Source organism: Hippocampus zosterae, chromosome 9, assembly GCF_025434085.1.
Source record: "Hippocampus zosterae strain Florida chromosome 9, ASM2543408v3, whole genome shotgun sequence".
NCBI lineage: Eukaryota > Metazoa > Chordata > Actinopteri > Syngnathiformes > Syngnathidae > Hippocampus > Hippocampus zosterae.
Genome location: NC_067459.1, coordinates 10,800,666 through 10,815,394, shown reverse-complemented (window position 1 = coordinate 10,815,394; position 14,729 = coordinate 10,800,666). Strand labels below are relative to the sequence as shown.

Sequence of the window (14,729 nt, the reverse complement as noted above, 5' to 3'; positions counted from 1 at the left end):
ACGCTTTACTAACAAGATCGTCAAAGCTTTTGAATGTTAATAGCAACTTTTCAATATGCCATCACCGCTGAATGAGACCACCAGATAAGGGGGCATGGGCCTTGTTTGGGTACCGGGGGTGTCATTTATGTGGCATAAGGAGATGCCTTTGTTTCCTGCAGCGCCATGGAGGAGGCGCAACAACACCCTTCCCTCCCTCCCTTTTGACCCCCCCCCCCCCCCCCCCCCCCGCGACCCCCGCCTCAACCACCGGCATCTCCATTTAGAAGTGGATCAGACTTTTTTAAGTGCTTCAAGAAAGGACGATTAATAGACACGCAAGGCCCGGCGGGGGTCGAAGTTCAACCTTGGAGAAGGCCTTTTAAATGTGGTTTCATGCTCTTTCCGAGTGGCCTCGCCTTCAATGGCACCCTTTATGTCTCTTTCATGGCCGATGAACTCTACGCGGCCTTGTGCAACAGGTTCCCAAGTTTATAAAGATGGAGGCCTTAGGATGTGAGTGGGCCACGCATAACAATGGAGACAGAGTTGGCTCTCACGAGGGCATGAGGATCCGAACCTCCGAAAGCTGCAACACAAATATTTTCCCATTCGCGATCCTGGAGAAAATCATCAACATATTAACACAGGATCAATAAACCCTGAAACAATAGATTTGATATTATGGATATTGACATGAAATTGAAATGTAATACTTGCCTTACTTACTTGGGATATTATTTGCATATAGAATGTGGAATAAAATGAATGTACTGTACATTTAAAACAGAGTGTCAGATACCTTCTAATCATGTCAAGTCAACAGTATTTCATCATCAACGTTCGCTTCGCAAAGTACGTAATGACTGCAGCTAAACTCTACGCTTTTCAAATCCTGTTGACTAGAGTGAAATAATGTATTGACGTACAGTATAGCTTGCCTGGTCATCGTAGATTTAAAAAAAAAAGAGGTTAAAAATGTTAACTATGTATTTTGCGCAGAACCCTTTCAATTTTTGGTTCAATCTACCAAAGTCATTCTGTTCAAAGTATCCAGGACATTATTGTAGTAGATGGTCGGCTGGATACATAAGCAAATGAACCGAAGCTATATATATATATATATATATATATATATATATATATATATATATATACACACACACACACATTTTTTTTAAAATTCCTGCCAATGTATTGTCACATGATGGACAGCGCGAGACACAATGAAACCGATTGTGTTGCATTGACATTCTGCCATTTTAGCGGATGCATTTGAGGCTTATAAAGAGCTCTGTGTTGTCATGTCAAGAAGAGGAAGCAGTTGGGATGGCGATTTTTCACCAATCAAAATACATTCGGGTGAAAACGACAGCACAAATCTTAGTCAAGTTGTTTTAATTTATCTGTGGAGTATATCTGTAAGACTGCAAGCAGTGAAATATGCTAATTGACTGGAAAGGTTTGAAAATATGCCTCCCTGGTGAGGTGTTCCGGGCATGTCCCACCGGGAGGAGACCCCGAGGAAAACCCAGGACACGCTGGAGAGACTATGTCACCCAGCTGGCCTGGGAACGCCTCGGGATCCCCCGGGGAGACCTGGAAGAAGTAGCTAGGGAGAGGGAAGTCTGGGCATCCCTGCTAAAGCTGTTGCCCCCGCGACCCGGATAAGCGGTAGAAGATGGATGGATGGGTTTGAAAAGATTATACTCTCGAAGTGGGTCAATGTTTGATCATCCGGTTGGACTATATTTTGTGAGAATCACCCATATCCATCTATCTATCCATCCGTCCGTATGTGCGCATTATGGTGAAGGGATTGCGTCAATCTGAAGAAGTCGTCCTATTGGGCCTTTTTGGCCTGTTGTACTCCGAAGGCAGCCGATTGTTAGCGGATGGCTAAGCAGAATGCAGCCTTGCCGTCCATCGATGCAAAAACTCAGACGGCTTCGAAGAAATTCTGGTCCACCATCCGTCGTCTCCGCAGAGAGAACCATTAACACTATGTATATAGTGGGGATTTGTGCGCTGTTGACCTCCACCGATTATGTCTTCCTGCTGGCCTGGGAACGCCTTGGGATCCCCTCAGGAAGAGCTGGAAGAAGTTTGGGCTTCCCCACTAAAGCTGCCGCCCCCAAACCCGGATAAGCGGAAGACTGATGGATTGTAAATTTGATTTGTTTGTACATCCTAATCACATAATTTCTCTTGTAAAATCTGTATTATAATTAGTTTCTACAATATATATCAAGTATTAAAATATGATGGCACAATAATAACAAATATTAGTATTACTCAACTCTTTTGTGCAATTTATGCAGTGTCCGTCACAAGATAGGGCATACGTTGTCAATCAATAGCAAGGGGCAGCGTATCACGAGCATTGCAATACAAATTATGCAGGATATTCAAAACATCCATTGAATATGATACGATATGATTACATAAAAATATTGATGCGCAAGCTTGTGGCATCCACATTTCTGCCCCTTTCCCTTCCCTCCTCCCTCTCTTGCTGCCCATCTGCCGTGCGCATGCAACATCTTTGACTGTTCAGCCCGCTTCGTCTACGACTACACACTGTGGCTTGGCTGCCATCGCTCCACCTGTTCACCAACAAGGGGTGCAGGAAGAACGAACACACACACTCACACACGAATATGTATGCAGTGCCAGTGCACAGCGGGATGCAGCCTGCAGCACACACACACACAGACACACACACACACATACTTGTGTATGGTCAGGAAATTAGACTGACATCTTAATAACACAATCAACGAAGCATACAGCCTTCATGTCAACACTGAGATCACACAACACGTCTCAAAGCAGTTTACACGCAAACCAATAATCACAAACCAAATTTGAGCATTTCCTGATCCAGGTCATCGAAGGTCCAATGATCGGATGTCGCTAAAAGATGATCCGGTGAGCGATTAACCTCGAGCGCGGTATGTGTTGCGTAATTTTATCAACCACAATCTGCTCTGTACAAGCGAGCGGACGACAATCTTTAAAGTGAAAGCTGGTCAATATTCACAATGGTCAACATGTGGTCATGTGGTCAACACCGAGTTGGGCGGAGCCAAAGAATTTGACGTAAAAAAGAGAACGCTAACCAATCAGGAAGCTTGCTTCCCAAACACAAAAAGCAACTCCGTGCGTTGAATGTTTCTGTAGCGTCTTGCACAATTTCTTTCATCACGATAGAATAGAAGTGGCGAGAAGTTAAGTTAGTCTAGCAGAAGGGGTGGACAAAGCGGCATTTGTAAATGATTGGAAAAGGTACTGTGTTCATTTTTATGATATTGTATTCATGCATCTCTAATTCCTCAGCTGAATAATTGTTACTACTGTAACATATATTTTTTTTAATTGTAAAAGAAAAAATTACATGCATTTACCAGTAAAAATTTATTTTGTTTGGTTAATCAATAATCAGGTATTTTTAAAAAGGAGAATGAGCAACTAGTTTTAATAATCGATTAATCTGTCAATTTTGTCAATTAATTGGTGAATCAGGAAAAGAGGTTTAAATGTCCATCCTTGTATTCGAAAACAGGACGTAGATTTATCCACAGTACATATAGTTTTATACATTTATCCACTGGGTATTTATTTGGATAATATAAATATAAGACTCAACTCTTTTTGGTATTAAAATAAACATATTTTCACTGCATTGCCATTTTAAAGCTCAAATGTGGCCCTTGAGTATACAAGTGTCCTCAACCCTGGCCTAGCTGCTTCTAATTCTTCTTCTATTGCTGCTACAGCAGTGTGGATGCCCTGTGGCACCATGCTGCCTCTCACAGGTCAATCCTGGTATTACAACACCAATAGTTATGCATCTGGCGTGGTGTGTCGTTTGTGTGAAGTACGCAGCGCACTGCACAAGCAGTAAGCTCGACATGTAACGTCTCTCACATCTTGAAAATTGAAAAAGACAACAGGGGGCCTCAGGTGTGGGCCAATTAGATGAGCCTGCACGGTTGCGTGACTTCATGTGGCCGGATACACCTGAGAGGAGAGTCGCGTGCAACAACCACGTTGAAATTCTTAGGAGGATTTTTGTCTTCTTTCTATTCACTTCGAATACAGAAAACAAAGCCAAAGTCATCGTCTGGCATCTTATTATAAGGTTACTTGGGCTTACATGCGCTTCTAACGATTGTTACCCTGGCAACCTGAAGGGAACGCACATGTGTCCCCTGGTTGCTAGCCAGGTGCTGCTTGTTTGTTCAGCTTCAGGTGACGCACGTGCGCATTAAAACATGTCATTGCCTCGAACAAGGTGGAAAAAAACAGTCCCGCAGCCTCCGAGTGACTGCCCCATTTGAATGTTAATTGAGGCAAACGCAAGAAGTCGGCATATCTGTCACACAATGAGACATGCTGGGTTTATCGCGCTTATGGTTTCACTCCAAAGTTGACTTTCAGAGGGTGTCTGTGTGTCGTTATCTCTCGGCTGCCCTTTTGGTGATGAGGTAAGAATTGATGCAACGCAGGCCCCACTCATTAGGGACACAGCGCGGGGAAGACTTGGGAGGACTCAGATACACCAAATTTCATCTTAAATCTGTCAATCTGTCAACAATTCCAAAAGCTGTACAACCGACGAATGTTTAGATTTCGAATTAAATTAAATCGTCTCCAAACGATCACCAGAGGGGAAGTTCATGTGCTATAGCAGCACCCAGCAGATTGTTATAAAATAATAGGACCATACATAGAGGAGTGTCAGACTGTTGTGTCCAACTATGTTTTTGATAGAAAGCGGCATATGATATTTTGGGGGAGCTGCAATAAATTAAACCAGGCATTTTAAGTGAACTCATTTAGCACGGGAGATATGTTGTCTAACAACTTACAATAGTTGAAAATCATCAAAATACAGAGGCCGGATGATAAAAAAAACATTTTTACATTCAAAACTGCAGCATTGGTACGTATCGGGGTGTCTGAGTGTGCCTTGCGGAGGCGGGGTCGAGTGGACTTGCGTGTGACATCACAGAGTCCGTGAGCTGCGGCCAACAACAGCTCTTACATGAGTGCTCATCGTGTTTTGTTGTTACCCCCCCTGCATGGAATTGCCTGAATACAAATGCTGCAGCAACAAATGTAGACAAACACCAAAACAATACTTCTAAGCGTGTTTTATTGTTCACCATTGAATTTTTTTCCATTCGTTTTCTCTACTATATTGGATTTTATCTACCTTCTATTAAGCCCCCCGTGGGCAAATGTTGAAGATTAATGTTACAGCAGTTTACTGAGCAGTTGTGACGTGGCACCACTGTAAACTCGCTCGAAAGAAGCAAAGGCGACGTATGTCTCTTTCTGAGAAAGGTGACACCACCACACATCCCAAAAAGGCCTTTGAAACCAGAGCGCTCACCGACACGTCGAATGGCTGCGAAGGTTAGGACGACAACAACCTGACACGAGAAGATCACGCGCTGTCAAGTGGAAATGGTTGGAGATGCTTGTGTTGACAACACGTGTGTGTTTCGACGTGTGAGTGTGGTGTGTGCCGAGGTCAAGAGGGAGCACGCTCCGGAGGAACAGATGTGTGCCGTATTGTGGTGCTTGTGCATGGACGGACGGGGACCAGGTGCGGCCTTTGTCTGCTTGGCATTTAAGTCCACTCGCTCGCATTCAGTCGTCCTCGTGCCTCGCGACAATCTCCCCCTCCAACCCCCTCCCAGCCTTCCATGTGCTCACAATCGCTCACTAAGAGGGCGGGGGCACTAGGGTGGGGGGGGGGGGGGATTGGCTCATTGGAGCATCCCCTGCCCCCAACCCTCCACATCTCCCTTCACAGGTGACTGTTGGGGGTCCCAGCTGGCCATGGCTCTTGGCACATTACATTCATATTGTGCAGTCCAACAGTTCATCAGGGCCACTGATTCCTATCATTCCACTTTGGCAGTTTCTAAGGGGTTTAGTTTACGTCAGGTCCGGGTCAAAGACCTTGCTGGTCACAAACGGGCCATTGCATCATATCACAGGAGCACCTTTTCAGAAGGTGCAGTCGTGCTGACTCGCGCTAAGACTGGAGAAGTTTTGTTGGTTTGGTGCGAGCAGGGAGAGGCAGATGGAGAGCAGGCGCGGGGTAGGCTCAGGAACAAGGGTAGAAAATACTGTTTTCATTTGGTTTCATCAGAAAGACAAGCATGGCTGTCAGACTCTAAGCCAGGCTGTTTTTCTTGGCTCCGGCAACCGCCTTCCTGCGCCATGGACTACATATTTGGCGCAAGCCCAACGTCAACACGACACTCTCTTCGCTCAGGCCCAGGGAGGGGCACGAGGCGGCCTTGCCGCACGGCCGAGATATTTAAAGGTGAGAAAAGTATCGGGCTGTGCCAGAGGATAAGAAATCAGAGAGGAGTAGGGGAGGATAAAGACAAAATCAGGTGAAGGACAATAAGTCAGGATACAAATGTTGGTACGACTTCCATGTGAGAAAGCACAGATGTGGTCATGGAGCGAGAAGAAGCCCTCGCGTAACCTCGTCGCTCGGTGGGATGATTAGAAAAACACAGCTGTAATGCAGCATGCCGTGTATTGTGGAAAGAAAAGGAACCCAGGGATGGAATTGTACTTAGTGGGAGAGGAACTGCGAGAGGCCATTGGAGAGGCACACAGACGTTATCCATTAAACTAAAAAAAAAAAAAGTGGGGAGCGGGGAAGCAAAAAAAGCACAGTGATGTTCTGGAAGCAGGGGAGGATTGCACGGTGTTGCACATGAGGTCAGGCGGTGCGGGAAGAAGAGCTGGGAGGGAATGTATTTTGGTTAGCCATGGTACGATTACAAAAGGTAAACCCCAATACGGTTTAAGAATTCTGTCCACCAACTGACGGACTTGACGTGCGTTTGGTACAGTTTATTAGGTATTACAACCAGGACCACAGGAAGAATAAAACCGGTTTAAGCCTATAAGTGAAAATTAAATGGCTATTCTGACACTAGCAATTGAATACCCGTTGCGGTGCTCTTTCTGGTGTGCACGCCTTGGCCGACTGGTGGCAAATAGACAGATATACCGTTCGCTGGCACATCTCAAGTCCTCCCTCGGCTCATCAGTACAACATTCATATGTCATTCTGTGCAGAATCTAAATCTAAAAAATATATGACTGTGATTCCTGTTGTATTGTCTGGTCAATGTTTGTGTTGAATTAATTCAGTGCTTAAAACAGTTAAAGCACCGCAGCATAGCTTTTATTTAGCATTAGAATTATGCTGGCAGCAGGAGAGGCCAAGGTATGTTATTGTTTTAAATGCCCAAGGCATAATTCTTTTTGTTTTATGTTTAGTTTGACAGTAAACATCAACCGGAGTGACAATAAACAGCTTGAAGCTTCTTTTAAAAAAAAATATATATATATATCACTGTGTCTACCAAACAGCTTTTTGCTGTGTAGCGATTTATGGGACTGCCAACATACAGCGTTTGGAATCTACGCAAACATTTGTCAAACGATGGCGCAAATCTCGAAAAACTTGAAATCCGAGTCACTTGTATTTCAAGGCAGCATTGTATGTTGAAGTGATACATACCGCCGGTAAAATCCTCACATCTCTGGACATCAGGGGGGGAGCTAAGTTTTTGCCAAAATCAAATCACGCATTTATTTAAAGGGTAAAGTACGTCTGTAAATCTAGTTTCTAAGACTCCAGAGGTTCTTTTCTGCGCAAGAAAAAAAAAAGTCAAATGAGCAAACCAACTGAACCAGAACAACAGCTCGCAGTTCCCTGGAAAGACATTTTGGAGACTTCGCTTTTCTTAACTGATTGGTTCTACTCAAATTGGGGATCTTGGATCTATGGTGGATGACCCGTCACTGCATCATTACCAAGTTTGGGGAAACACTTTCGTGCTATTGGCAGATCAGCCGAAAGGTAAGTGAGCCCATGGAAAAAATGGAAAGTCGCACAGAGAAGTAGTCGTTGGCATCACTGACAAACAGTTGAGAGGCTCTGCTGGGTACAAATCTCAAAATTACACATTCTACCAATCCTCTAAATCAGCGGTGTCAAACTCATTTGACATTGTGGGCCACGTGCGGACTCGGTAGATGTCAAGTGTTCGGCCGAACCATTAACATTACACCATACTGTGCTATGAATCCCCAAAATATCATCTCTTTCCTTTGTTTTGGTCTCAAGAAGCACTGATTGGCGCTTTCGTATCATTTGCTGCGTTAGGTCTATCTCGGTGACAGACTGAGACTGCTGTTTTCTTCCCCGATCAAAACAATGTTGTCTTCTACTGTGATCAAAACAGTATACCCCCTCGCGTATAATCTACAAATTGCATTTGATTGAAAATAGTCCTTCTCTGTCTTTAATGCATTTTTCACTTTTAAATAATCCCGCGGGCCGGATCGAACCCATTTACGGGCCTGTTCCGGCCCGCGGGCCGTATGTTTGACACACCTGCTCTAAATTGTCTAAAGGTGTGAATATGAGCATGAATGCTTGTTTGTCTAATTTTCCTCTGTGATTTGACAGGCAGTCAGTTCATATTGGAACCTCGTTTCTCTTGCCAAACGCCGGCGAGTATAGACCAAGGTGACGTCCTGATGAGAAAAGAGAAAATGGATGACTGGAAATCTGGGAATGGAAAGTTGCATCTTGAACCAGACTATCAATCACTTCTAGATCTGTCAGAAACCATCCAATCAGAGATATTAGACTTCTGGCTCAGGATTTGGGCAGTGGCAGTAAATTTTACGTGCGTGTTGTGTGTTTGTGTTGGCCACACACACCTGGAGTTGTGTGCTGCCTTTGTCTCTCTCTCTCTCCCTTTCTCTCTCGCACGCGCACACGCACACGTGCACGCACACACACACACACACACACACACACACACACAGAGGCTAGTGGGTTAAATGCCTATCTAGTTACAAGTCTTCTCACCTCTCCAGAGCTAATTGGTAATCCTGCCTATCAATTATCATTCCCGTGAGCCAGCAACCTAAAGTGGGAACGTAGACATTCTTTTCCCACAGAAAAAGGAACAAGAAGTGCATTCCGGTGCATTTTTCAAATCAGATAATCCAGTTCAACCAAAAAACTATAATCCCACACACATACAGATCATCCAAAATAGTTCATAAAGCAGAACAGAAAACGTAGTGACCGACCTAGATCAGTCCATCTGTCAGGGGACTAGACTAGTTCTGGAATTGGGGGCGGACCAGATGTTGCCATCACCACGTGGGTTACGCTGAAGGTGTTTACTCAAAACTCTTCTGACCCACTTCACATCACAAGACCTCCGATTTCTTTTTTCGACATTCATCCAGGCCAACAATTGTGGGCAGAAGCCTCCCGCTCGGAAGACAAAACTGAAAACTTGAGGCCGAGCTTTAGGTAACACAGCCCCTCGGCGAACTGACGGGTGGGCGAGCGGAGCCCAGCTGTACGCCTCTGGGAAAGACAGACAAGCGAAACAAAGAGGCCAGCTGTGCTCCGTAAAATTAGGGAGGGGAAAAACGATACAGCTGTGAAGGATGAACATGAACGTGAGAGATGTGCGTGTGTGTGCTATCGACATTCGTGCACCCGGTGAGCATTTCACTGTTAAGGAATACGACATCCTTCTGTCTTTTTTTTTTTAGGTGGAAATCATGGTGACTGAATTTTCTTTAAATAAATACATGCATATACTGTAAATACCTAAACTAAATTATATATAGATTATATATAAACTCTTGCCGACACACACACACACACACACACACACACACACACAGTCTGTCCTTGCAAGGCTAAGATTAGTGAGAGTACAGGTGCGTCAATCCCACAAATCCACTCAAGACGATTGCAGGCCGGTCAGCATTCCCCGAGTCCCACAAGAGTGACACACAAAAACCTAACATGGTTTACCTGAAAGTGCTGTCCCCTTTTTAGTTGCTAATAACACACTGGACACCATCCTGCCAAAAAAACAAAAAACACTAAGTGTTTACAAATATTGTAAATATATCGAAAAACAAGAGACATCTTGTCTGGTTAACTATGGCAGCACAGAACATCCCTGGAGTGAGCGAGTTTGCTTGTGATGTCTTAATTTGCGGATCTGATCAGTAACGCAATTGATCGATCGGCTAATTTTGACATTACAACCAATCACCGTTTTTACATAAAATGCAAAATACTTTAAAAGCCAATCCTACCGATCTGTGTGAAGTCTAGTGTTCAACAAATTGGGGGATCCTCGGTTTGTGACAGGCGGTGTAAGTCAAATTTATACAGATGTATCTTAAACAACCTGTAAATTAAACACCCTGTGAGAGGACAGGCACCTAATATTGATTGCAATGGAGTTATGAATGGCCTTTAATCTATCTGTGTCGATTGTGATTTTGTTGTTGAGGTTTTTTTCTCAGTTGAGGATTATTAAACATGCCCATGAGCACTCTGTCTTGCAGTTCTTGAGAAATAAACTGAACAGGAAGGTTAAAGCCACATGGATGTGGGGCACAATCTGTCTCGTGTGTCCGGTTAATCCATCGCCGGGCTGAAGAAGGAAAAACTGATCATTTTTTAAATGTCTGGACTGGAGCAGAGATTATGTGTGTGTGTGTGTGTGTGCGTGTTTGTGTGTATAAAATAAAAACAATCAGCAGATATGACCTGATTTGAAAAAAAGCCAAAATAGGAAGAAGATGATGCCTCCTGTAACCCAGCAGAGTTGTCCTTGCTCTGATCACAACTTTTCCTTCACACCGTAACAACATTTTCCCGGGACACCGAGTGGCAGTCGCGGGGCTGGCTAAGGGTCACCAGGTCACCGTGCATGGTGTCAGCGGGATTGCTGGATCCTGTCCGACACACAGCCTCCACTTCAACCCCACCGCCTGAAGCCATCGTCTTTGGGAAGCTGTTGGCGAGTATTGACATGACAAGGGTGTTTTCCCGACACGCTAGCGAATCCAATCGCCATCCTTGGGGGTCAGATATCACAGGCCTTGCCACTGGAACTAATAGAGCATTTCCTGCATCCCCGCTTCTAAAGCAGCTGCTCCACGGGGTATATACGTATGTGCCTATGTTTGCAGGAAAAAAAAAAAGAGGACGTGGGTGGTGATTTTGGTAGTGGGGGGTGATGTGTACATCAGCTCTTTTGTTTATAGGGGAGGTTTATGGTGGTTTGCTTTTTTTTTTTTTTTAGTGGGGAAAGCTTTGCTTCAGGGAACGTGGCAAGAAAACGTCAACGTGAAAGAATAACAGAACACCTATGCAGTCCAAAGAGAACTTTACCAGACAGAGATGATAGTGGAATACTAAACAAAACCACTACCACAAAAATCAACATTTTTCAATCCATTTCGATCGCAGTTGCTCCTCATTGGCATCACAGGTGAGTCGCAGCCAATCCCAACTGACATTTTGTGCAAGAAATTCCACCCAGGAATGGTCACCAGTCACATTTACATTCAGGCTGAAAGACATTTAAAGAGTCCGCTGAGATTTGGCGAGCGAGTCCAGGGAAAACTCTCAAGTGGCCGCCGGTCAATCAAATGACCAATTTAGACAAATGACAATTTATACTCACAATCGCACCTGTTGGCAACTTAAAGAGTCTTTAAGAATCTAATATCTACGCGTTTGGATTGTACCTGGAGAAGAACCACGCAGACTCAAAACAAAATTGGACAGGGGATCTCTCGACTTTCAGGTAGACCAGCTAAGCACATGTGCACTGTTCCAGCATTCGTAAGCATATGAGCAACATAAACGACTTTGCTGACAGTGGTAAACAAAAAGTGAGGACTACCCTTTGTGAAAGCAGATCGGACATCAATAGACCAATGAAAATGGCAGTGCTTGAACAAGACCTCCAACGAGGCCAGTATTTGTATTTGAAATGACCAAATGTTTCGACAATTTGGATTTCATTTTGATTTTGAGGATTTTCAAAAAAATTGATGATTTTCTTCCCTTATTTTTATTTGATGATGTAGTTATGAATAGTGGATGTTGCTCAAAATCTGTCATCTTATTGGTCTTTTTCTCGGAGCATCCGACTGGGGCGAGAGTGACTTTTTCGCTCTTTGCCTCAACTGAAAGCTCTCAAATCTACAAGGAGGGAATCAATGATTCAAGCGCTGTTACTTCCTTCGAGTTGGAAATTCGACCAAGTACGTATTTTGTGTGAGTCATTCGGCCTGTCCTGCTTTTCCACACAACAACCGGTGCTGTCAGGAGGCTGACGCTGGCCAGTGAACCAGACAGGGGGTTGCGGGGCGTACTGGTTCGGCCGACAGTTCGTCGCTCCTATCTCCTTGCTGAACAGGGCCGGTGTGACGCTAGCCAGGTCCCTTCTGTGTTTTCCCAATCGAACCCGCACCCACTCGAGTGCCCCCCTTCCACACCCAACACAAACACACGACCTCCTCGATTCCATGCAAAGTAACAACAACCTCAAATTCTCTGTGTTCCCGATATTGCACTGGATCCGTTTAAAAACTGATCGGAGACCGTTGGGTTTGGGTCATGAATCAGGACTTTTTTTTTTTAACTGAAAATAAAATTCCTTTGGCACCATACAAAAACTAGAGTTGTGTAACAGCTTGATGCATAAGATGCAAAGCCCGCTCCATGTCCATATCCCCTGGATACCACGCAACAGATTCTCATGTGTCTTTTCCCCTGGACTGCTTTCTTCAGCTCTGCTTGCCACGTGGAAAATCAAAGTGATGGCTATTTGGGAGCAAATGACAGCTGAGGGGTGTGGGGGGTCAAAGCGCTTTTATTTCTTTCTCACGTGACATCAATCGAGACTGCAAGGTGAAGGGGTTTAATTTTTTTTTGGGGGGGGGCTTTGCGGAGGGGCAAATAAGGAGTTCACAAGACATAACAAGTTAAGGGAGACCAAGTAAGTGTCAGTAAATGGAACCTCAGAATTCCAGTGCCCCTAACATCATACATTTTTTGAATTTGAGGAACGTTTCATGGAAAATACAAGAGAGAGGAAGAGACTCTCCTCCCAGACACGGACGATAATCTCCCTCGGAGCATCCGTGGCACAACGCCAGATAGCAAATATTTAATTTAAGAGTCAATTGTGATACAGTTGCGGAATGGGTAACTTCTTTTTTTTGTGTTTTATTAGAAAAAACTCGCCTCACAGGACAGGCAATCATTTCCTCGTCTGCCACACAGATTCCAAGAGTTAATTAAGTATTGAGTTGTGTTTGCACTTTATGCGGAGACTCACCACCCAGCCATACGCAGTAATATCTGCCATCAAAATGTATTTACATCAGTAATATATTGTTTTCAAATGACAATAAATTGGAAATGTACATCATTGATTTTTTTTTTTACGTTTCAATAACTTTTTTGTGTTCACTCAGTTGATGCATGTGAAGAGACATGCCCCGCAGACACAAGAAATAATCTCAGACTGGGCATCTGCGTAAAATCAGGGTGACCCTTTTGTTAATTTATTGTTTATTATTTGGACAATAGCGGAGGTAACTTCTTTGGTACGGGGGAATGAGTTGTATTTTGTGTGACCAGACTCACCTCCCAGGCACAGACAGGGTGGATATTACTCCTGAATTATTTTTACACTTCTATGGCCGCGTGTTAACATGTTACTTCAGCACAACGGTCAATTATTAATTAATTTCGTTTACGATCTCCTTTGACTCGTTTTTTTTTCTTTAGGAACAAGGCAGCCACCGGCAACAGATTGTATTGCACTGTACATTAATTCCTCATTAGCTCAGTGGACAAGGATGGGGGGATAAATAGGACAGGATGAGGCGACACCATCTGCACGGCGAAGGGCAGCACAGGAGCACACACACAAAAACACTGACGGAAAAAGACACACGCGTGCACGCATCGCAACGCATTTGGAAGCCGTTTTTGCTCCTACCGCCTCTCCAGTAGAGTCCAACGCGTCCAAAGTCCTGCAGAGAAAGTCAAAAAGCTGCACTTGTGGCTTCTTTTTCTTCGCACTTATCCGCTGCTGTACGCCTCTCCCGCATGTGTCAAGCGTCTGTTTGCATTCCCAGAAATGTAAGAACGCAGATGGCACCCAGATGGATCGACAAGCACGCGCATGTGTTCAATGCTGTGGTGCGTTCACGTCCCTTCTCCCTCTTCGCTGTGAGCCTTTTCGTCTCGACGTCCGCTCGACTGTGCTTCCTCCTCCGCGTGCGGATTCGCAGATTCTGAGCTTCCTCTCACCCGGCGCAGGGCAGACCCTGCCTCTCGCGCCTTAAGACCCCGCCCACAATTTCCCACAGAGTGTGACGTCACTACCCCCCTCCTCACAGTGTGGCTCCTGGCCAAGGAAGCATCCAGTAGTGCCTTCATTGACCGAGATGGACCTCGCAATTAACATAACTAATTGTTTTGGCACCTAAAGGCCAAACAAGAAGCAGGGCCAAGGGTGACAAAAGCGTGAGCATCTGCATGCGTGTGATTGTGTGACCCCGCCCCCCTTTTTTTCTTGTCTCAGCCCTTAATGCAGTCAACCTATTGTGTTGTCCTGAGGGTGGGGTCTCTTCGCCTCTTATCCTGCCCCTCGACCCCCGCGCAAGTTAACCTTAAATCGCTGGTTGATTTATGCACGCAAGGAGACAATGCAGGTGGAGCTAAATAGCGGCCGTTTAGGAGTCCCTCCCAAGATCCCCACTCTTTACTTTTGCAATTCAATGTGGATTAGTTTTGATGACACACGCAACATGTGGAAGGCCTCTACAAACGCTACAAC

General features: G+C 44.7%; 1 protein-coding gene across 4 annotated transcripts in view; it reads right to left on the bottom strand.

The window, feature by feature from the left end:
* cbfa2t2 (CBFA2/RUNX1 partner transcriptional co-repressor 2) overlaps positions 1 to 14,219 on the bottom strand; it is a 30,650-nt gene extending 16,431 nt beyond the window's left edge. The window contains exons 1-3 of one of the 4 annotated variants that reach the window (XM_052075834.1): positions 13,887 to 14,219; positions 10,631 to 10,877; positions 9,881 to 9,930 (exon numbers count right to left, since the gene is read on the bottom strand). In XM_052075834.1, coding sequence (XP_051931794.1) covers positions 9,881 to 9,930; positions 10,631 to 10,734 — 154 coding nt within the window. In that variant the 5' untranslated portion in view covers positions 10,735 to 10,877; positions 13,887 to 14,219. Of the gene's footprint in view, positions 1 to 2,841; positions 3,363 to 9,880; positions 9,931 to 10,630; positions 10,878 to 13,886 lie in introns of those variants that run through there. The other 3 variants (XM_052075835.1, XM_052075838.1, XM_052075836.1) reach the window with 3 other exon arrangements.
* Positions 14,220 to 14,729: the final 510 nt, after the last annotated feature.